General features: G+C 41.0%; 1 protein-coding gene across 1 annotated transcript in view; it reads left to right on the plus strand.

Annotated features, from left to right (window-relative positions):
- The window catches only part of PPARGC1A (PPARG coactivator 1 alpha), an 88,530-nt gene that overhangs the window by 1,085 nt on the left and 65,328 nt on the right, over positions 1-22,117 (plus strand). The window contains exon 2 of the mRNA XM_018562835.1: positions 4,679-4,858. Coding sequence (XP_018418337.1) covers positions 4,679-4,858 — 180 coding nt within the window. The remainder of the gene's footprint in view (positions 1-4,678; positions 4,859-22,117) is intronic.

Raw genomic sequence — 22,117 nt, forward strand, 5'->3', positions numbered from 1 at the left:
ATGAGTCTGTGTGTAAGCACATTGCTTTTGTCACATAAGTGTCAACATGCTTTTGCAATATGAAAACACATACATAAATATTTATAGATCTATTAGTATTTATATATACGTGTGTGTGTGTAAGCACATTGAGCTTGTCACATAAGTATCAATATGCCTATACAATATGAAATTAATAAATACATAAGAAAAAATACATGTGTATATATATCTATATAGATATATATTTGTGTATGTGTTTTCATTATATACATGCATATTGATAGTTATGTGACAAACACAATGAGGGAAATTTATAAAAACTGGAACAGACAAAATCTTCAGCAGTTTTGCATGGCAGTCAATCAGCTTCTCTCTTTCATTTTTCAAATCCTAACTGAACAACTGAAGAGAAAAGCTGATAGGCTGCGATAACTGCTCCAGATTTTGCCTGCTCCAGTTTGGATCAATTCCCCCCAATGTGCTCACCCACACACACACTCACACACACACCCTCCCTCTCTGTTCACAAGGCTTTAACACCAGTATAAGGATCCTTATTTCCCTCACAAAAGTGACAGTTCTTTTCAGCAGAGTCCAATGAGATTTGGAAATGACAGTCACATGACCGAAAATAAAGACTCTTATCCTTGCATGAGGCTTCATGAATTGAGCCATATGCCCACCACCGTATTCCACAGTTCAGAAATAAAAATGGAAAGCTGGATGTATTTCCACTTTGATCACTTTCATTTATTCGTTTCGTTGGTCGCGCTCAGTCATGCGTTTTCTTGAGAGATAACAGAAGCGCACTTAGATTCCAAAGGGGCAACGGATACAGTGCGACCATCAGGCGAGTTTGCGGCTACAAAGTCCTAATTGTTTGCGAGTAGCTGAAGAGTGCTGTGGCTTGTTGTCAAGCTGATGGTGTGGGTCTCAGCTGCCGTTTCCTCATTTTTCCATCATGCATTATTCCCGATGCTGCCTGAGAGCTGATTGAGGAGCAGCGAGCATGGAAATAAGGGGAGATTTATTTTTGTAAACCAGCGATGGCAAATAACATATCAACAGTTATTGATCTCATGATCACCAGGGTTGTGGCTGGGATTTGATAGCACTTTGCATTGTTTATAGAAATGGATTAACTCTTGGATTTGCTGCTTGTGTACATCTCCTCGCTGCTTCTTTACATGAAGCTAATTTGTGAAGCTCGGTAAACAGGAAAAAAAAAGGAAGCTGATTAAAAGGAAAAAAAAAAAAAGCACACTTGCTGGGAAATGCAATCTGTCTGCTCCCAGAACAGGACAGACCGATGCTTATATTAATAAAGGCCCACGTAGATTAAGTCCCAGATGTTTCACATTTTAATGAGGATGATGTGCAGGGAGATTGCAAAGATTGATAGAGGCGCTTTTACAAGACACATTGCAACAAGTTTACCTCCGTAGGCTGTACCTTTTGTATCTGCTGGGTTGAGGACACGGTTTAGAGTGATGAAAAAGTTGAACGTTTAATTGAACCTTTTGAATAGAGGAGAAGATGCGGGTCTCCAAATGGCAAGGAGAAGTGAGGGACCAGCACTGACCCCTGACAGCTATTGATTGTCATCAGCAGGCTTTCCCTCAGCATTCTATAGCATCTACATAGCCAGGCAGTGCAATGAGTTGCAAAGTGCAGCAACCTATAGCAGCCAATGGGATTTTCATTTAATCAAAACAAATAAGAGTAAGGTGATTTTCACATTACATTTACCTTGGTTGACATGAGTGACTGCATTTCAAAAGTTCTGTTGAACCTCTTGAATACAGGAGAAGATGCGGGTCTCCAAATTGCAGGGTGATGTGGGGGACCAACAGTGACCCCTGGGAGCGATTGATTGCTCAGGAGTCTTCAGCATCTAGATAGCCAGGCACTGCAACGAGTAAGGTGATTTTTGTTTGGTTGATATGCGCCACTGAGTTTTGAAAGTTTAGTTGAACCTTTTGAATATAGGAGAATTTGTGGGTCTCCAAATGACAGGGCGACATGAGGGACCAACAGTGACCTCTGACAGCTATTGATTGTTAAGAGTGGGCTTTGCATCAACAGTCTATACCAAGCAGTGCAAGGAGTTGCAAAGTGCAGCAACCTTTAGCAACCAATGGGATCTTCGTTTAATCAAGTCAAGTCAGACTAAGGTGATTTTGAATTGGTTCATATTGCACCCACCCACTGCTTGCTGTGACCTCCTCCCAGTGTGGAGAAGAGAGCTAGGTTATCCAACCAATATCCAACCAACTACTCGATAATGAGAATAGTTGACAACTATTCTCATTAATGATTATAATCAATTAGTTAGTTGCAGCCCTACCTCTGACAGATATTGATTGTCAACAGCGGGCTTTGTTTCGGCATTCGTCAGCACCTAGATGGCCAGGCAGTGCAAAGAGTTGCAAAGTGCAGCAACCTATAGCAACTAATAGGATTTACATTTAATGAAGTCATATAAGTGTAAGGTGATTTTGAACTGGTTGATGTGTCACTGCATCTGCACATCCTCTTTGCGATTTGCGCTGTTTTTTAGGATTGCAGTGCAAAAAGAAAAGATAATGTTGCAAGTGTTTTTTTTATGCTGAGGATAAACTGTATGGATTGTACACAGGTTGTTGGGTCTTGTAGTTCCACAAATAGCCCTAAATCCACAGAATGCCTACACTATAGTCTACCATGTATATGTACACAGGCACACACACTCACATACATGATAACTGGTGTCCAGGGCTAAACCTTGAGGCTTTTTGTGACCTTATTGTAATTTTATGGAAGGTATTTTTGACATGTAGGCCTTATGATGAGAGGAAGTGGATGGTGGCGCTGGAATTGATAAGCACCTGTTATAGATGTACAGGCAAGTGCCAGGGATGTGAGCATGACAGGAGAGGACAGTTTGCCATGTAAAGCCTCGCACCCACTGAAAGGTCAGATATAAATTCACAGCAGCCTGTAGATATGCCCAGGATTTTCTACAGTAGACATCTTAGGCTAAATAATGGAAGTTGTTTCCCAGCTACTAGGGAGTTGTTACAGTGTAACAAAACCAACAGCTTTTTTGCAGGCGAGTAAAGTTTCTAAAGCATTTTTTACATTGCATATTCTTTCGATTACGCAGTAATATTATAGAGCGTAGTATGTTCTTTTTTTTAATATAAATGGTGCTGGGTATGAATTAGATTTGTTCATGCACTAAATAAAATGAAATGGGAAACTAATTGGCTGTTATGGATAATACACGCTGGTCTTATTTCAGGCACTTTGATAAATGAAGCTCACTGGGCCCTATTTATGAAAGTGTCTGAGATAAGAAGCATCTGTTTTGCCAGTTCTTTGAAGAAATGGGTTGCTATGGGGCATCACAGATTGATTTTGATGCATACACTTAAAGAGGAACTCTGCTAAGCTCTAGGTGCACCTGAACTGGCCAGTAAGATAGCCTAAGAAAACAGTATGCTTGGAGCAGGTAGACAGACCACCCATTGTTTGGCATAGGTACCAGGGGAGTGAAGAGGACACTGGCTCACCGGACAATCTACCATCTGGGGTCTGTTTTTTGGGTGATACTTTGATGGGGAGGAGTGACTCTTGATTTTTTTTACAGAAGGGTGGGCACAAACCAAAAAATCTTCATGGGGTCTGGTTTGGGGAGTCAGCTGTTCAGCATACAAGCCACACATCTACCTTCCGAAAAAAATCTTGGCCCTTAAAATTAAAAAAAAAAGTTTTCTGAAAGTTTTGGTTAAGAGTTTAGAATAGAACTTTAATAGAGAATGATAAACCCTGACGACGTGGACATGCTGCCCAAGAGCTCTCAGGTATAATTTTTCTAGTGCACGTGAGAAAACAAAAGCTAAACCCTGATTGGCTTTCAGGAACCAAACCTCTTATTTTCCTTCCCTAAGGCCTTGTTCACACCAAGCGCGGAGCAGGTGCAGAGCAGAGCAGTTGCAGACCGGATCAAAACTGCGTCCAATGTATTCCAATGGTATTCTTAGCTCCAGTTCACATCGCAGCGTGCAGTTCCAGAGCAGGTAAAAAAACTGCAGCAGGCCCTATTTTACCTGCTCTGGAACGCATGCAAACGCATCAAAAATGCACACAAATGCCTGGAACGCACTGAAAGCCCATGTTAAACTTAAAAAGAAAAAAAGAGTTGTTTACCAAAAACGGCCGGAACGCATCAAACACGCGGCACAACCCACTGCACTGCATGTGCAGAAACCTGAGCGGATCTGCTCTGCATTTGGTGTGAACGAAGCCTAAAGCTTTCGTAAATCAGCCTTTACGTTTTTATGGCTGTTGGAACAAAAATGAATAAATTGCACCATGGCCTACTGCCTTTGTGTAGTTCTAAGAAATGTATTTCTATGAAGACATTTAATTGGTCAGCAGTGTAAAAGTGTAATGGCAGCGACGTTCTTTCTGACCCTCGCATGTGCCTTTTTGAAATTTGGCAGCCAGCCTTATCCTGGAGAGACATTTTGATAGGCACAGGTATGGTTGAATGATTACTTAATCTGGAAGGTTTCCAAGGTGTGTAACCTTGATAGTCACAAAGCAGAAAATAGTTAATCACATGTTACCGATGCAGATTATGAGTCAAATGTTAACACCAGTGGTACTTGTGAAGATTTTGACCTGACATTCCCCTTTTTGTCTTTTGCAGTGTGCTGCTCTGGTTGGTGAAGACCAGCCCCTTTGCCCAGATCTTCCAGAGCTGGATCTTTCTGAACTCGATGTGAACGATTTGGATGCAGACAGCTTTTTGGGTGGATTAAAGTGGTACAGTGACCAATCAGAAAACATTTCCAATCAATACAGCAACGAGTCATCAAACATATTTGAGGTATGATATTGGCCTATGCTTACAGGCTCCATGTTGTTTACAAGCTTGTTTATCAGGATAAAAAAAAGACAGCTTGGATGCACACCAAACTTTTTTTTAACAGTGAAAGCCGAGGATCGATTCACGTCCTTTCCTTATTGTATTCTTGGAAGATGCTTGCACGGAGAGTGTTGGGAAATTTATATAAATGCAGGTGTTGCTAGACCAGACAAGCATTTGTCACCTTGGCATGCGCTGCATGACCTTCCGGTTGGGTTCCTGGTAGCATTTCTGTGTTGATAATTTGCTAAACGATCCTGATATATCACTAGTCATTTGGGAAGTACATCAGATGCATCTCTGGAGATACAAAAGGAAGGGGCTCTGTTGTCCACGAGCATGAAGGTTATTAAGGCTGCTAAAGTACCCTCTGGCTGGTCTTTTTTCCTTGGGCAGACCTTGTAATTCTGAGGAAATGAAATGTAGGATTTAAAAAATATGCAGCATATTTGGATGGAGCAGAATCTTTGGCAAATGTTTGATGTGAAACTCAGTGAAGTGAGACAAGCAATTGTTTCATTTTTTTCCGTTACTTATGACAGAGCAAAAGTTGTAAAATAATCCCGGTGCATACATATAACAAGTGGCACTTAATCTGTATCTTGCATATATAACAAAGGCAGCCACAGGGCCCTTTTAAAAAACAGTCTACGGGAGCACCTGCCTCAGCCAGCTTAAAAGAACCAATCACATGCAAGCCTTCAGCTAAAAAATGACAATTGGCAAGGAAATGTTTGAATCTGATTGGTTCCTACGAGGCATCTTCAACAGATATTCTTTGTTTAACAACAAAGGCCTTGTGTCTCAGAACGTCACTTATAAGTACTATTACTGTTTTTCCACCAGCCACCAATCAGATGTGAATCTGCCATAGAATCTAAATGTCTGAATTTTATTGGTGGTTGTGGGAAAATAATATTTGCCTCTGCGCCGAGTTGATGGACAACACATAGCTCCTTTTTTTTAATAAGCCTTAACCTTTAAGGACGCAAACGTGAAGACTGTTCTCTAAAAGGGAACTGTTAGTAAGGACAGACTGGATCTAGAATCTTGAAGATAGCTATATCATGAGGTGTTCCCCACATAAGCCAGTAGATAGTGGTGTCTAATGGCTCATTCACAGCATGTCTGTTGTGCTGTTTTTCTGCATGCCACTATACATGTATGGTGGATGGCAATTATTTTCCATCTGCCTTGTTCACACCATACATGTGTGGTGGTGTGCAGAAAAAGCACCTCAATGGCCGCGGTACCAACAACCTTAAGGCCCGGTTCACACCTGGGCGTTTTGTAGCGCGTTCCTACGCTGTGCAAAACGCTCAAACACCAAAATCCCATTATTTCCTATGGGTATGGTTCACACCTGGGCGTATTACAGGCCGTATGAACGCGCTACAAAACGCCCTACGCCCAAAGAAGTACAGGAGCTTCTTTGGGGCGTATTTGCCACGCGTATCCATTGGGATACAGCCAGGTAGCCCTCGGAAATGCGCGTTTGTCACGCTGTATTTTTAGGGTAAAAACGCGTGGGCGCGACAAACACGCATATTCGATACGCCTAGGTCTGAACCCAGCCTTAAGATTACTTTCTGTTTCATAAAATGTATTGGTTACTTTGCAGTTACCTTTAATTTTTGAGAACAAACCAAAATCTGTTGGCTAGGTCAACCAACCCAGTTTGTGTCTTTCATTATTTGGAACAAAATGATTCACCAGAAATTGGTGTTATTGATATAATTTTCCATTTCACAAGATGAGATGAAGATCCTCTTCAGAGACAGTGACAAATAAGGAATACTTTCATGTCTAAAGTGGAATGCCTTACAAGACAGCTGCATCAATTGTTGCCCTTGAACTTCATCAGTGCTTCCTTTGTCAGTGTAACACTACCCTGGCATGAAAAAAAAAACCCAAGAATACAACGAGGAGAGAGGCCTAGCCACGTGCCCTATTATATTACAGCAGTTAGTTGATGGAAAAGCCTTAATTGAAGTGGACAGGGCATCTTTATTTTTAACTGTCATGTTTTTAGGAGTGCAGCAAGGAATTTTCAGTTCTACTCACTGTAGATGCATTGCTCCATTTACAGTACATAACAAGATAGCCATCATGTTATACATGTGTCACTTTTGCTGATGTGGAATGTCATGCTGCATAGTTTAACAGTTGTCTTCAGAGATGGCAACAAAACTACATTGGTTGCAAGTTTATTTCATAAGGCACTTAGTAATGTGATAAATACCAACACCAACAATAATAACCAATCATAATTAATATTTTACTCATTTGACTGCAGTAGACGAAAAAGGATTGATATGGCTTATTGTGGTTTACACACTTCATGACTTTTTGTATTGAATCAATAATTGAACTATCTTGTGCTGTTGTGCCTTCAAATTAGTACTATAGTTTAATAAGAACCCCCACTACTCTGGTTGCTTCCTTAAGGGCATCAACAATAGAGGCCCTGAAATAGTTCCACTATGGTCTTATGGCATTAAGGTCCCATGACCAAATACCTAGTTATTTAATCACATGATCTCTGCTGAAAAGGACAGGCAGTCACTCCAAATTCTGATCCTTTCAGCAGATATCACATGTCCTTGTGCGGAAACCTTTGGTCACATGACTTGGTGCAAACAGGGCTTCATTACATAGCGAATCACTGACCCAAAGCAAGCAGCCAGTAAAATGTCAGGACATCTAACATGCACATACTGGTTCCAGGTTAGTAACTAACCATATAATCCTGGAACTTTTTAAAAAGTTATTTATATTGCAGCAAGTTACCTTTAAGAAAGCGAGCCGGACAGGGTAACGGGTGGTTCTCATCTGACTATGGTTCCGCTGTAATGAGTAAATTATATCCCTAAACGTTTGCAAGTTGCTAATTTATGCCTGACAAATCCAAATGCTGCAAGAGCTGAGCCTTAATGGAAATATAATATTCTTAAATTCTTCACATTCTTGTATGAGCTGTGGCACTCTTTTCAAGCACTCTCTTTAGAAGAAAAGTGACCTTGCCTTTTAAAATCCCAATTATTTTCCTGTACGCACACAGTTCATTCATCTTTCCACTGTCATTATGTTCAGTCACATGCACGCATTGCCACATGTCAGAGACAGGGCCCGCGTCTTTCTAGTTTATGTGACACCGGCTGCAGCCAGTGGGAGGCCGGTTGTTACCAGAGACCGGGGGAATTGAATACATTTTTGTGGGAGTGAGCCTTGGCTGACTGCTTTATAGGAATAAAAAAAAAAAGTAATAAAGTCACAAGACTCAAATGTACAGGTATGACAACAGGTATATTGTCTGTGCAGAAGCCGGTGTGCCCAATCCTATGCAAGGACACACAGTTTAGCAATACACAAAGGCTAGCTTTGTTACGGTCTTGCTTTAGGAAGAACTGGCAAAGGCTTTTAAGGACTTTGCATCACCGCACGTTTGACTTGGGCTTTTGTGTAAGTTTGTACATGAATAATTATTATTGCCACAGACAAGTTTGTGTGACTGTAGGACTTTTAGAGCTTGTTACGCTATTGCTGCAAGAAAAAGTACACTTTTTTTGCCAGCTAAAACTGGCACAGGCTGATTGGTCCACTCTGATCTGACTTGGAACTAAACAAAGAATGCCTGTCCTTTACAATATTTGCCCATGCATGCTGGTGGTCAATTCTAATTGATGGCATGATTGATTCATTCTGATCTGATTGGAAACAAACAATCATGGGAGGCCTGTTCCTAAGATTTGCTTATGCATGTTGGTGGTTAGATTTAAATAATGGCATGCTTGGTCCACTGTGATCTGACTTTTAATTAATCATGGGAGGCCTGTACTTTAAAATAATTGCTCATGCATTCTGTACATTGTGTTCATGGCCAGATACGGTTATTACACATTACACATATTTCATGTGTTTTTTTTTCCTCTCACCTATTCGCTATCCAAACAATTTTGGTTAAAAAGTCAGGAGTGTCCCTATACCACCCAGTTATTGGCAAGGTAGGTATGAATGGCTCTTGGATTGGTCAGACCGGCTCTTGAATTCTATATTAATATGTCTACACCTGTCATATTCTATTATATGTCAGACAGACAAGGAGCTGCAAATCTTCATTAGCTGACCTGAATACAAGGTACAGGCATGTATACACTTCTTGTGATGACTTTTATGCAGTTAGCGTTATAATGTTGTGTTGTACACAATTTTTTCAGTGGGCCCTAGAATATATTATGCAGTTGGCCCAAGCAATAATCTTATGCTTTTACACCCTTTCCCCACTCGAGCAGACATTTTTTGCCAAATTTCTTTTTATTGCAGGATCAATCAGGAGAATCAGCAGAACTAGATTTTCCAGCATGCTTCCTCTTTCTCCTGCATAAGCCCAAACATGCACGTTCCCCCCAATGCCAATCTGCCTGTTTGTAAAAGGATCTTTGCTGTGATAGATTGGTTCCCAAATTGCACTTATGTGGCTGCCTGCCTTGTCAATTCTGTAGGTCAAGAGTAGGCAAACTTCAGCCCTCCAGCTGTTGTGGAACTACATGGCATTGGAAGACTCTGACAGCCAAAGATATGACTTCCAGAGGCAGAGTCATAATGGGATTTGTTGTTTCACCACAACTGGAGGGCCGGAAAAAAAAAGTTGTCATCATTTTATTTAATTTCAACACTTAATTCCCCTTCCTTAACATCGACAAGGGGATTTCTGCATTGCTTACCTTCATGCTTACACCATGGATGGACCAAACCCATGCACCAGGTAGACAATGCTCCTTAAAAATGACAGCTGACACCCAACTTTTGGCATTTTCTCTAGTTGTTGTCAATGAACCTAGCTCAAAAAAAAATCCTGCTGGCTCCAGGCTTGGACAGACTTCAGGGGCCAGTCTTTATCAGCTTGTGCACCCCAGGCTTACACAATGCAATCACGTATACATGTACATTTTTGCAAACGTCTGACCACATTTGATGTGCATGGCTGTGCTACTTATGCCTTTCAATGCACTTTTGCAGTTTTACATTTTTTTGTATTAATGTGACATTTATTTTAAACATTGTCTGTTTTACATTTTCTCATCAAATCTGATTTTTAACACGTCTTGACAGCATTGCGAGGGTTAAAAACATCCCGCGGCCAAGGCAGGAGTTGGCCTAACCAAAAAGCGCCTGTAGCATTGTTATTTTGTCAACCAGCAGGTGTCACCCGGTAATCAGTCTCTCCACGCGGTGCTGAGTCAACATTACTCACAAGTCTTCTCACTTAGGAATGCAATCTAAATCCGCCGCTTTACATCCCTAGCTGAGCCAGGGAGACACTGAGCGTTCCACAGAAACTGCGTCTCAGGCGTAACACATTTACATAACGGAACCGTAATGCCTAGCTTATGAAATGCATAGGGCATATTAGCAAGAAGGGGGAGGAGGGGGGGGTTTAGACAAATTGTTTTACTGATGATTGAAATGGCCCAGTATGATTGCAGCTGCTTCATCCCCGGCCCTCTGAATGAGGAAAGAGAATGAATCAGCTTCAAAAAGCCAGAGTTTGTCATTCTTGGCAAGAGAGGGATTTACAAAGATGAATGACTTTAACACGGACGTCACATTCTTCAGAGCTGAGGCACTGATAGGAATTTTTTTTCTTTTTCTCCTGTAACTTTTACCAGGTCAGTTGGCGTAGATGTAGATTACAGGTAGTCCGCAGCGCCGCAAGCTCCAATACTATGGCGAGTTACTCATTATAAGACTGATTAATGAATGACCAGATCTTGCGTAAAATGACTTGGCCTCACTTTAAACAAGTAGCACTGTTGTCTTTGCCAGTCTTGTGACTGTGGTTAATAGGTCCTTAGTGGAACTGAACCTCCATAGAATTTACTCCAATGACTCGTTTTCTCCATTTTTAATTTGATGGTAGAGCTATCGCCTGGGGCTTGGAGTTCAAGGAGAAATAATTTAAGGGGGGAAAAGTCATTGTGGAAGAATTTATAATTGGCTGGTGCCCTTCAGTCCCTAATCTGTTCTGCGTAGCACTAAAAACACTATGTAACAAACTGTTATTTTATATGTATATAGATATATATCTATATAGATATATATATAGATATATATCTATATATATATATATATATACTTTTTTATTCCTTTTTGAAGAGAAATAAATGGTCTACCATTGTTGACTTTTCCTTCTGAAAATGCTAATGGTCTGCCAATCCTTTGGCATTAGGGCTTTTTAAATACACACAGGGCAAAGGGACAACGTTTTTGCTAACCCCCCGACCCACCTAAACTACCTTTCACAGCTCTAACTGACCATTCTTTTCCCAGTTGCTGCCATTGCAAAGCACTATGTGTGTGCTTCACGTACGTTGACAGTGTCTGAGCTTACGTAGGGGTGATGATGTCACTCCCACAATCATGCATCAATGTTCACTTGGCAATTAGCTGTTCAAACCCAAGCACCACATCACAGGAGTAGGTCACATTCACCTCCATACCCAGAGGCACTAGATATTTTGCAGTGGGGGAACGATGCAGTGCAGCTGTCCTCTTTCCTTCCTAATACCCCCTCTTTTAGTGCTGATGTGTAGAACTTTAAATTGCAGTAAACTTGTTTTCAAACCTTCATATTAATGTCTTGGTGATTGTCAAAAGCTAAAATGTGTTCATACACATTGCAATCTGATTGTACAGTATCTGTACAATCTCCTTTTAGGTTTACCAAAACACGATTATGTGAAGGGCTACCTAAACAACTCGTTCAGTTTATATCCACTCAGACAGGCCCTCTCATCCTATACTTCTTGGTGTACCTAAAGGCTATTGTTAACTCAGATTGTAATGTTTGTGGTCTGCTTAAAGGAAGACCAGTACAAAAAAAATCATCAATAAATGTTGATGTGTGGATCTCTGCAGGGCTTTTAATTGATCAGACGGGTGCTGGTGTCATGGGCTGTACTGTGCTGTGTGTGGGGCTGTCCATGGCTGTGCCTATGCCAGGAAGAAGGAGCAGGAGGTATAGAAACGGACAGGCACTGCCAGGGACAGCTACTGCCAGGACCCCAGTAGGCTGCCGAGGCCCCAACAAAAATTTAAAGGGCCAGCATCTGCCTTAAGAATCGGGGCATTTTCACGAGAACAAGTACTCATGAAAATGCCTGGTATCGGCCCCAATACCAACACTAGTATAGGTATTAGGGCATCCCTACTTTCTGCACTTTCTGCCCATGTAATGGTGCTTTTACAAATGTATCCAACTCATTGAGGTAATTATTGTGCATGGAAATTTCCCTGCATGGCAGAGAATGTCCACAAATAATCCTTGATAAAAGGTAACAGTCCCTGACGGCACATGCATGTGTTATGTATTAGCTCTGGCGTCAGTATCAGTGTAGGTGAGCAGGTGGAAAACAGAGCACGTGTCCATTTTTCTTACTGTACCTGGAAAAGGACCTCTATCTTCTACTCACGTGGTGAGCCTTATATGGCTATCCTGCTTGAAGTGGATGTTTATCTAGAGTTGTATTTGCTCTGCCATGTGCATTCAGACCCAGGTTCAATTTTGTCACCTTTTTGGCGTCAAAGAACCTGCCAGATCAGGCTGTTTACATATTGCTAGTCCAACAAGGGCTTTTTACTGGGGCACTTTAAAAGACTGTTTAAACCTGTGTTACTCCCTAAATCACCTTAAGTGTGCTTGGTTAAGATTATAGATTGCCGTTTGCTGTTACGCTAATGCTAGACATATCCTTTCAATTGTCGGCCGGCAAGGAGAGGTTATCTGAGCGCTCACTTAACAACGGTGTGTTTAATGTGTACGATAGCATTATAAAACACTAAAGCCTATCTAAAACTCAACAAGACCTGACATTATATGCACATTGTAATATCATATCTGTAGCCATGTTAAATAAACAAGACAGGACCTGATTGGCTGTCAAGGAATATAGGCAAACACAGGCAAATCAAAGCTAGCTTGTGGTTTACAAAGCTACTACCTCAAATTGTTTCCATGTACACAGGTTTGGATTTAGAGCACAGTCAGTTATCGGATTTTACAGACTCTAGGGCTGCAGGTAAATTATGAAGGTGGAGTTTAAATCAGAGTAGGGGGCCCTATCTCATCTTGAGGGCCTATAATTTTAACTAATGGATAAATGAAAAAAAGCACTGATAGCAACTATGTAAGCCATTATACTCAGTAAAATGCAGTATGACCTTAATAAAGTATAATAATAGGCCATCAGAAGGGTTTGTTCACACCACATGCGTTGGGCAGCAACTCAAAGACAAGGCAAAAAGCCTTGTTTTGTTTAGTGGCAGTTCAAACGAATGTGCTGCATTCGGTGTGCTGTAAAAATTGTTAGCACGCACCGTAGGTTAAAGCAATAAGCAAAAGCAAAACATTTAGCGCATGCAAAACCACACCGCATTGCATATAACCAGTGCATACTTGCCAACATATATATACAAAATGAATACTGCTTCAGGTTGGTTCACCCCTGCCTGCTAAATCTGCCATGTGCAAGTCCAGCTCATTCCTGATAGCAAAAACAATGATGGATGATGGTACTCCAGCATACTAATGCGGCTTACATATTCTAGCCATAAAAAAGGGTACAGACGCAAGCAACAAGCAAGATCTTGTACACATTTCATGCCCGCTGGTGCTAATTCATAGAGTGATTCCTTGAAATCTAAGCCAACATTTTTGTATGATTTAAATGGTGGCTTCGGTAGGAATGACTCATTGATTAAGTGCCCGCACATGTGAAACGTGTAAGGTATCTTACTTCCTGCTGTTCTCTTTTTATGGACTGATTAAATAAGTCATATTAGTATGCTAGCTTTTTCCATGATTATTTTTGATATTTATACAAGTACATATGTGCAGACACGTACACTGCAATGTGAACCTACCTTAAGTCAACACAAGTCCCCAGGCCTAGTGGCCAATTGCTAGGCCCGATTATTGTCACATGACAGAGAAAATTACACTAGCACTTTCCCTGGAGATTCTCTCCCAACACCAGGTATTTTGGTGGAGGAAGCAGTGGTGAAGAATAGCTTGAGAGGTAGGTATAAAATGGTCAAGGGCCAACTTTACACAGGGATTTATCTTTATCTTAGGGATTCCAGTGAGGTAATGTTACCAGATAGTCCCATCCAGCTGGTGTGGGGAGTACACATTATGAATTAATAGCATTGTTCTCCTTCAAATCTATATAATGTTGAACAAACAAATAAATGGGTCCAGATGGAACTGTGCAACATCACGATTATGGCTTTGCAGGAAAGTGGAGGAACATAGATGCAAACTTGTGCTAACATCGGAAATTCTACTGATTTTAACTTTAATACCATTGTTATATAATCAAGGACAGATTAAACATCTCTTAGTAGGACTGCAGACCTTGGGAACTCTGAGTGGCAGGACTGTAAATTGTCATTTTTATATGCAGGCATTAGAGGGAAGAATCACTATGGTGCTTGTAGGACTCGTAGTCCCAGAAATAGCAGTAAGTTCACTGATTGCCTTCTTCTGCTTTAGAGCTTCATCAAAAACCAGCAGACATTAAAAATGAGGGGGGATGTGCTGCTTTTATCACACAGATAGCAACTCAATTGAAATTCAGATAAGTGTGGAATGTTTTCTGTGTTTTAGCTTAGCCAGATTTACCTAGGACATTGTGCAGCGCTGCCCCACGTCTAGTAATGACACTTCCCATTGCCATGAGCTATTTCTGATCACGCACTGTTCCTTTGTTACAAAAAGGAACGCAAAGAGATTGGGAATCACAATGTGATTGCTTGTACCATTTACACAGCAGATTGCCATCCCTTTTAGCTCTATAAAACGGAGCAGATAAAACCCACCAAGGTCTCAAAGTCTTACCTTTATGAGATTATTAGATTTTATAGGGCAGGTTTAAGAGACACATGGCATTGTAATTTGCTCAGCAATAAATAACAAACAAAACTAATGCTGACTCGAGTTGTCAAACTTTACAAGAATAATAAAAAGACTTGAACTTGGCTGTAAAATGTGGTTTGAATAGCTGAATGTACAGTTCAACAGTTCTCATCAAGATTAAATATGAAGTCGGGGGTTCTTTAAATATAGGAAGGAATATTAAAAGGAATTTAATTATCTTCTTTTGTGTGTATTATTACAATTTCAGAGAAAACTGGATGGTCTCATGCGGCTAGAACAAGATAAATGATCATTTAGATTCCCTCATCCAGCACAGATAGAGGAATCTCCGCTGCCAGGTATAATATTCAGCAGCCGTTGCTCCCGTGGCTGCTGAGTACCCATACGGTGCGTGCATCTGAATAGATGTAGTCACTGTTGAGTCAAGAATTTTACACCTGGCTCCTTTTGAAAAGGTCATTTAAAATTTTATTTGTGTATGGCCAGTTTAATAACAGGTTCTTTTGATAGCTCCTAATGCTTATGTTCCTCGTTCTCTCCCTGCTACCCCATTTGCCTGGTGAGCCTTGACCAAAACACAATGTGCAGGCTCAGCTTTGGTGTTAGAGCTTACACAGTCCTAATGACCTTCCAATGCCACTCTGCGACTGTAGTCAAGTCTGGTGATCTAACACTAAGAGAACCAAGCGCCACATGGTGGAAGGAATGATTAAGGGCAAATTGCCCCCCTAGTGTATTTTAAAGCTGGTGAGTACGGCTGAGAAAACACATGGAAGCAAAGTGCACACAACAGAGTATCAAATAAACCTGTTACATTGTCCTAAATTGGCAAAGAGACAGGTTTACTTTAAAGAACAAGTCAAAGCAAAGATTGACATCAAAGCTTCACAGTTCAGAATCCAAGTGCCAAAGAGCCACTGGTACTCCTATTTGATTTGATTCTCCATGTTGGCTTTAGTGCTCCCCCTGGTTGGAATTGGTAATAATGAGAATACAAGATAATGCCACACACATAGCTTCTCAGCCAATACACATTCAGGTGACTGGCCCACTATGGTTACCATAATCCTCAAAGTTATGAAAATGTTCAGCAACCCAATGCACCAGTACGAGCAAGCTTTTGGAACCAGCGTTTCTAAAGGTAAATCCTTTTTGTTTATGGACAGTTAGTCCTTGGTTCTGCCAATGCCTCCCGTGCAATTAGGCTGGTTTACCTTAAATATTAAGACTCCCTTTTCTGTGGGTACATTTTTTTTTTTTTTGTAGATAGCTGTAACTGATTTACCCTTGTATTCTTCCAGTCCAGAAACATGACATGTAATTCATGAAGCTTTACACAAGAACAAGTATCTTTATTTTAGTCATGTGACTGTCATTTCCAAATCATATTAGATTCAAATGAAAATAACTGTCACTTTTTTAGAAAATAATTATCTTTAGTCTTTTGTGTTGGCTTAATGTGTTGGCTTAGTGATGTGTTAGTTAAAAATATAATATCCCAGTCAGTTATCCTTTCTTGTGTTTAACGTTTTTCAGAATCTGAGCACTCTGTCAGCTTTGTTTAAAATGTCTACAGGTTTGTAGTACAATTGGTATTTAAAGGGAAACATATAATGCTGTTACTGACCTGCATTTGAAAACCCTAGTTTCCTAGATGTCTCTGAGTTCAGTACTTTCTGAGTCACTGATCTGAAGCAAGCATGCTGCAAAGTCAGAATTCCTGATCTGCGACTACACTGATTACAAGCTGCAGTTGGTTGCTATGATGCAAAGAAGAGAAATGAATAGAGGTTTGCAGTGGCAGCCTATGTATTTATCTAAGCTCAAGTTCAATACATAAAGGATTTCAGTTACAAATACCACATTCTACAGATAAACAGAAGAATTTTTCACTGCACAGATGTCATTTAGCACTCCACCACTTTAAACATTGATGGCACTACGGCTGGTGGTTTGCATTTCTCAACAAATAACGGCAGACGTGATATCAATGGGTAGAGCGATAGCACTGTGTAACCTATGGGTCGGTCCTCACGTGCGACCCCTGAGTAGATAAAGTAAGGTCATGTGTCATAGGTTTGAACTTCATTACCCTGCAACTGTGACTCTTGTTCGGTCACAGGGAGGTGTCATTGACCATTATTCGAGTTGAGAGTTGGGAAATACCTCAACTGTGGCTAAAGATCTTTTTTGTTTTTTGTTTTAAAGATGGATACTGTACTCTAATTTAGATCCTTTTTAATTAAGATAACTTTTCTTTTTAATAATTTGTGTGGAATCTGCATAAAAAAAAAGTATGACTTATGATATACTTAAAATCAGGTTCTGTTTTGGGCAGAGTTGTGAGGTTTTTGCTTTTTTTTCCCCAAGGAAAATCAGGTATCCCCTTGTTGCTGGTGGCAATGCAAGTGAAGTGACCCTGTGCTTTGCCCATCTCAGCGGTATATACTTACTGGTATTTGTATGATCCCTCTGTATTACTACTTGGAGAGATCTTAACAAGACAGGATTTTCAGATTTCCCAGAAATCAATTTTTATCGTTGATTTACAGTGATTTGATGCGTATGCAAAGTTTTAACCTGAACCCTGGGCTATACAATATATTTAAATGAAAGCAGTCTTGTCTGGAGTTCAGCTTTAAAAGGCTATATTAGGCTACATAGGCTGAAGAACATATTATGTATTACCTTAAAGTTTCTTTGCCTATACCAATCATATAACAATGGATATGGTACCCCGTTTTATAGGAAATTAACTGAACTGATGAATCTTTCCGACTGATCATACCATTAGGTTGGGCAACCAAACTGGAGCCTGGTTCAGCTAGTGCTCAGTGTATATTTAATATTGCTCTTAAGCCTACTCTTATGGACTGAATAGCTGATAATGTTGTCCACCTTTTCAGCATGAGTGCTTCATAAGTGGATCAGTAAACAATTTGGCAGAATACATAGTAGGCAAATTATATGTTCTGGGTTGTTTATATACTACAAACATCCAGCCATTTGCTTCCTAGTTGGCGAAGGATCATAAAATCTAAAAAAAGGCAGCATTTGTCACGGGTGTTCGCAGCTCCTGCCAAGCACCCCCAGTGGGTTTTGAAGAATATATAAAGCTGAATAGCTCAGCGCACACTTCCACATTCAATGAAACTCACATTGGTTTGCATTACATTCACAGCGTGGGTAGACAGAGACACAGTAACATGGGATTAGATGCATCCAGTATCCGAGTTAATGTAAGATGCCTACAGACATCAATGATCTGGCTGCCAGATCATCCAAGATCTTGTGGTTGGTTTGGTAATGTTGCATCAAGTTCTGAACAAACATGTATGTATGGAAACCCAGATAGCAAGGATAACTTGCTACCAACTTGTGGCAGGGTGAAATTGTAATTCTTGTTAACTTGCTGCACACATTCCTGGCAAGTTGTAGACTTGCAGGACACTTGCAGCACACGTTCTAGTTGACACTTTTTGAATGTGTAGCAAATTTGCTAGGCAAGTCTACAGCAACAGTCCTGCAGGTCTTAGCATGAGCTCTGCAAGCTCGCTGGTCTGGAGACTTGCAATGCAGGCTTGTAATTGTGCAACAAAATTGTGAAGCTTGGCAAGTCTGCAATAGTTTAGCAAGTCATTTTCAATTGCTTGCTATCTGGGAAGCAGAGGGGGAGGACTCTATTGCAATGCTGGTCTATTGTGGGGTTAACAATAGCAATTGGCTGGGAAAAATCCATCTTGGCTTATCAACTTCCTACCTGAGAAGGCTTGGGGTGTGGGGTGCCAGGGAAGGTCTACTTACAAATTAATGCTACCCCAGCATGTAAAAGGGTAGATGAGGCAAACATTTCCTAAGAGGCTGATTTATACATGTTCCACCCAGCGTAGTAGCTTGGTGGGTGCCATTTGTAATGCACTAACGCTACTTGATGCTCCTCAGCACCATCCAGGGTGCTAGTGCTGTGCGGATGGTGTCCACACAATGTATGTATAGATCAGCCCCCTAGTGTTTGATCTCACAGCTGCAACCACACTGCAGATTGAACAGTTTAATTAGTAAAGAGGCTGCAATACAGATGTACTGCCTAAATATGAAGGTTCATGGAAAAACACTGGTGTGACAAGGCTCAAATGAGGCATAAGTGAAGCCAGTCATGGAAGAAACATGCCTGGCAGTCGTTCTGACCCTCTTGCTTCAAAACGTACCTATTACAAGAATGCAGGTAAAGACTTCTGATTTCTCTCTGTCTATTTAGATCTGCATATTTGTTTGAGCCAGTGACTTAGAAGTCTCAAGGCTAGAGAGTCAACACAAAGGCCGGGCAAATAGCATTATAAGTGGCCCTTTAAGACTTTCTTTTTTCCACTGACACATGCCACACTTATTGCATATCAGCAGCATGCGTAGTGTAATAACATCAAGCTTGAGATATCAGATAAAACCGCTCGCAGAGAAAGGCAGCGTTGTGTTCCCGTCCTTTCCCTTCGTCCGAGCCCTGCAATCTTTAAATGGCTCCTTCTCTTGCTAATTGTCTTATCCCAATAACTTCTGACATTGACTGCAACCTTTCCGTATGTCCTTGATCGAGTGAGCACTGAAAGATTAGGCGGACAAAAATGTACATATTAGTATGAGAAAGAATAAGACAATTACTTTGACAGCTCATATTGCATGATGGCTTGCGTGGCTCCGTGCCAGCTGCCGTCACATGATCAAGACTCTGCAAATGATGTTCTTTGCAATCACACAGACATTCCACGAAGCCTGCCAACAATTCTACCTACTAAGGGACAAGGTTTAAAGTCCTCTCTGCATTTTACGTAACACCGAGCACAAGCTCCCGCGTGTAAATTTTTCTGTGAAAAAAAATATTTTTCCGTACCAATGGCCCGGCCCGCAAAAACAACCGCCCAGGCAAAAACGTATTTCCCAGAAACAAATGCCAGTGCCTCACAGTACATAATGTACCCTGAGCTGTCACACCTCTAAATACAAACTGGAGTCAGCTGCCAGGCAGACATTTAGAGATCACTAGTATGAGTATTTGAAAAACCTAATAGCTGACTCTCATATAGGTCACTGTAAATCCATTCCGGTCACAGTCCCAGAGCACATCTGTTTTAGTAAAAGACGCTTGTTCCTTAAACGTGGCATTTGGACTTCACAGGCAGAGCAGCCGAGGAGGCCGTAAATTACCGCCGCTCAAGCTATTTTGCATAAATATATGCTGCTTTATAGTCCTAATGGTAAGCCGTCATAATGCTGTCAGTGAAGGCAGAGCACAGATCAGCTCAACGAGCATGAAATTTTGAGTTGTCAACAATCCAGTTGCATTCTGGCTCGTAGCAAATTGTAATTGTAAAACAGGGCTTTGTTTAAGCAGAAACAAAGGAAAACTAACACGTGTAAGTTATAGTCAGCAATCGCTTTAATAATGCCAAGTAGTAGAATGTAATAAAATATATTGGAAACGTATATGGCTATAATTCTGTTACTCATCAACCAGTCAGGCTGTTACTATACAGGATCTTTAAATGTAACTTTAAATTCGGCAAGCCAAGAAGCAGTATGACTGGTAGAAAGACCATAAGGTTTAACTTAAAGTGATATTAAAGTCAAACGGTTTTTAAGCTATTTCTAGCTTATAACGAAAAAAGTTTTAGTTTGCTGCAGAATCAGCTGGTCCCCCGAGCACTGGCCCTGATACCCTGTTTTAGGGTGGCTCCTTTCCCTTGCAGGGTCCTATGGAGCCACCCTTGTGTTTGCTAGTCAGCTGTGTGTGGAGCCACAAAGACACATGCACAGCAAGGCAATCCACTCCTCTGCTCCCTTCTCCATGCTAGTAGATGGACAACTGCTAGAGACTGCTCTGGTTCTTGAACTAGACAGTTAGTTCAGGGAAGCCGAGCTGAGAGTTGGAGCCAGCTAATTAGAAACACGATAACTGTAAGTGCTTGGGTAAAAATGCTTTGCTGGGCAAGGTATATTTGTTTGATCTGGATTCCTTATTGAAAAACGTTTGAGAGTTTAATACTACTTTAGTGTTGTGCTAGCCAGGAAACAGTATAACTGATGGAAAAGAATTCAGGAACTCTGAATAGCACCACAATCTCTTGTTACATGATTCTGCACTCTGCATCCTTCCTCTCATGCTCCACTTAGAGTGGCTGAGCGTGCAGTAGAGACCGGGCCAGACGCTGGGGTACAATAGTATGCCTTAGATTCAGGGCTGTAAGGAAATTGAGGATATTGGCAATAATAGGCATCCAGCCAGTGTGGCATAGAGGATAAATGCCAGGATGAGAACTGGGGTCACCCAGTGTCTTCTGCAGTAAATTAAACATTTTCATATTTGACTATTCCGTTATAGTAAACCTGAAATGTGAGCAATCAGAACCAGATATACTGTATGAGGATCTAATGCAGGGGTGGGTAACCCTGCCCCCCGGCTGTGCTTTAACTACAAATCCCAACATGCTTCTGCCTCTGGGAGTCATACCCCTGGCTGCCAGTCTTGCAATGCCTCATTGGACTTGTAGTTGCACAACAGCTGGAGAGCCGGATTGCTCACCCCTGATCTAATGTGTTATTGGAGTTTAACTTTAGTAGCTTAGTAGGTTAGTAGATCAAGATATGTATTCATGATATAAGCAAACCTTGACTTTTCCTTTAAAAGTCAAACCTGGCCCCACTGCTTCCCACCTCCTGAACCTCAACATTGGTCACTGAAGCCATCCATTACAATGAATGACCAATGGGAAGGCTCAGAACAAGGGACCAAACTTCAGTCTTACTCAAAAAGTTAGGATTTGCATCAGCAGTCTGTGTCTCTGTTGACATGTAGTTTTTCCTTGAAGGTTACCTCTGCCTATTCCTTTTTTTTACCATATGTTTAGTTGCAGTTGCCCAGGTTTAATTTAAAGTGGCACAGCCACTTCTTCTGACTCACTGATGCCGGGGGTTGACTGGATAGGAGCAAGTAAACAGAAGTGGTATGGGCATTTTCCATTGTTGAAGCATGGGATAAAATCTAAAGGGGTGTTTCACTTTAACCAGTTGACATCCGCGGTGTTAAACCCCCTTCCCATCCAGGCCATTTTTCAGTATTCAGCGCTGCGGTACTTTAACTGACATTTATTCCGTCATGCAGCGCTGTACTGAAATGAATTTTATACCCTTTTTTGGGGACAGATAGAGCTTTCTTTTGGTGGTATTTATTCACCACTGGGGGTTTTATTTTTTTAATATATTAAGGAAAAATTAACGAAATTTAAAAAAAA

Source organism: Nanorana parkeri, unplaced genomic scaffold (assembly GCF_000935625.1).
Source record: "Nanorana parkeri isolate BGI_ZX_2015 unplaced genomic scaffold, ASM93562v1 scaffold605, whole genome shotgun sequence".
In the NCBI taxonomy this organism is placed as follows: Eukaryota; Metazoa; Chordata; class Amphibia; order Anura; family Dicroglossidae; genus Nanorana; species Nanorana parkeri.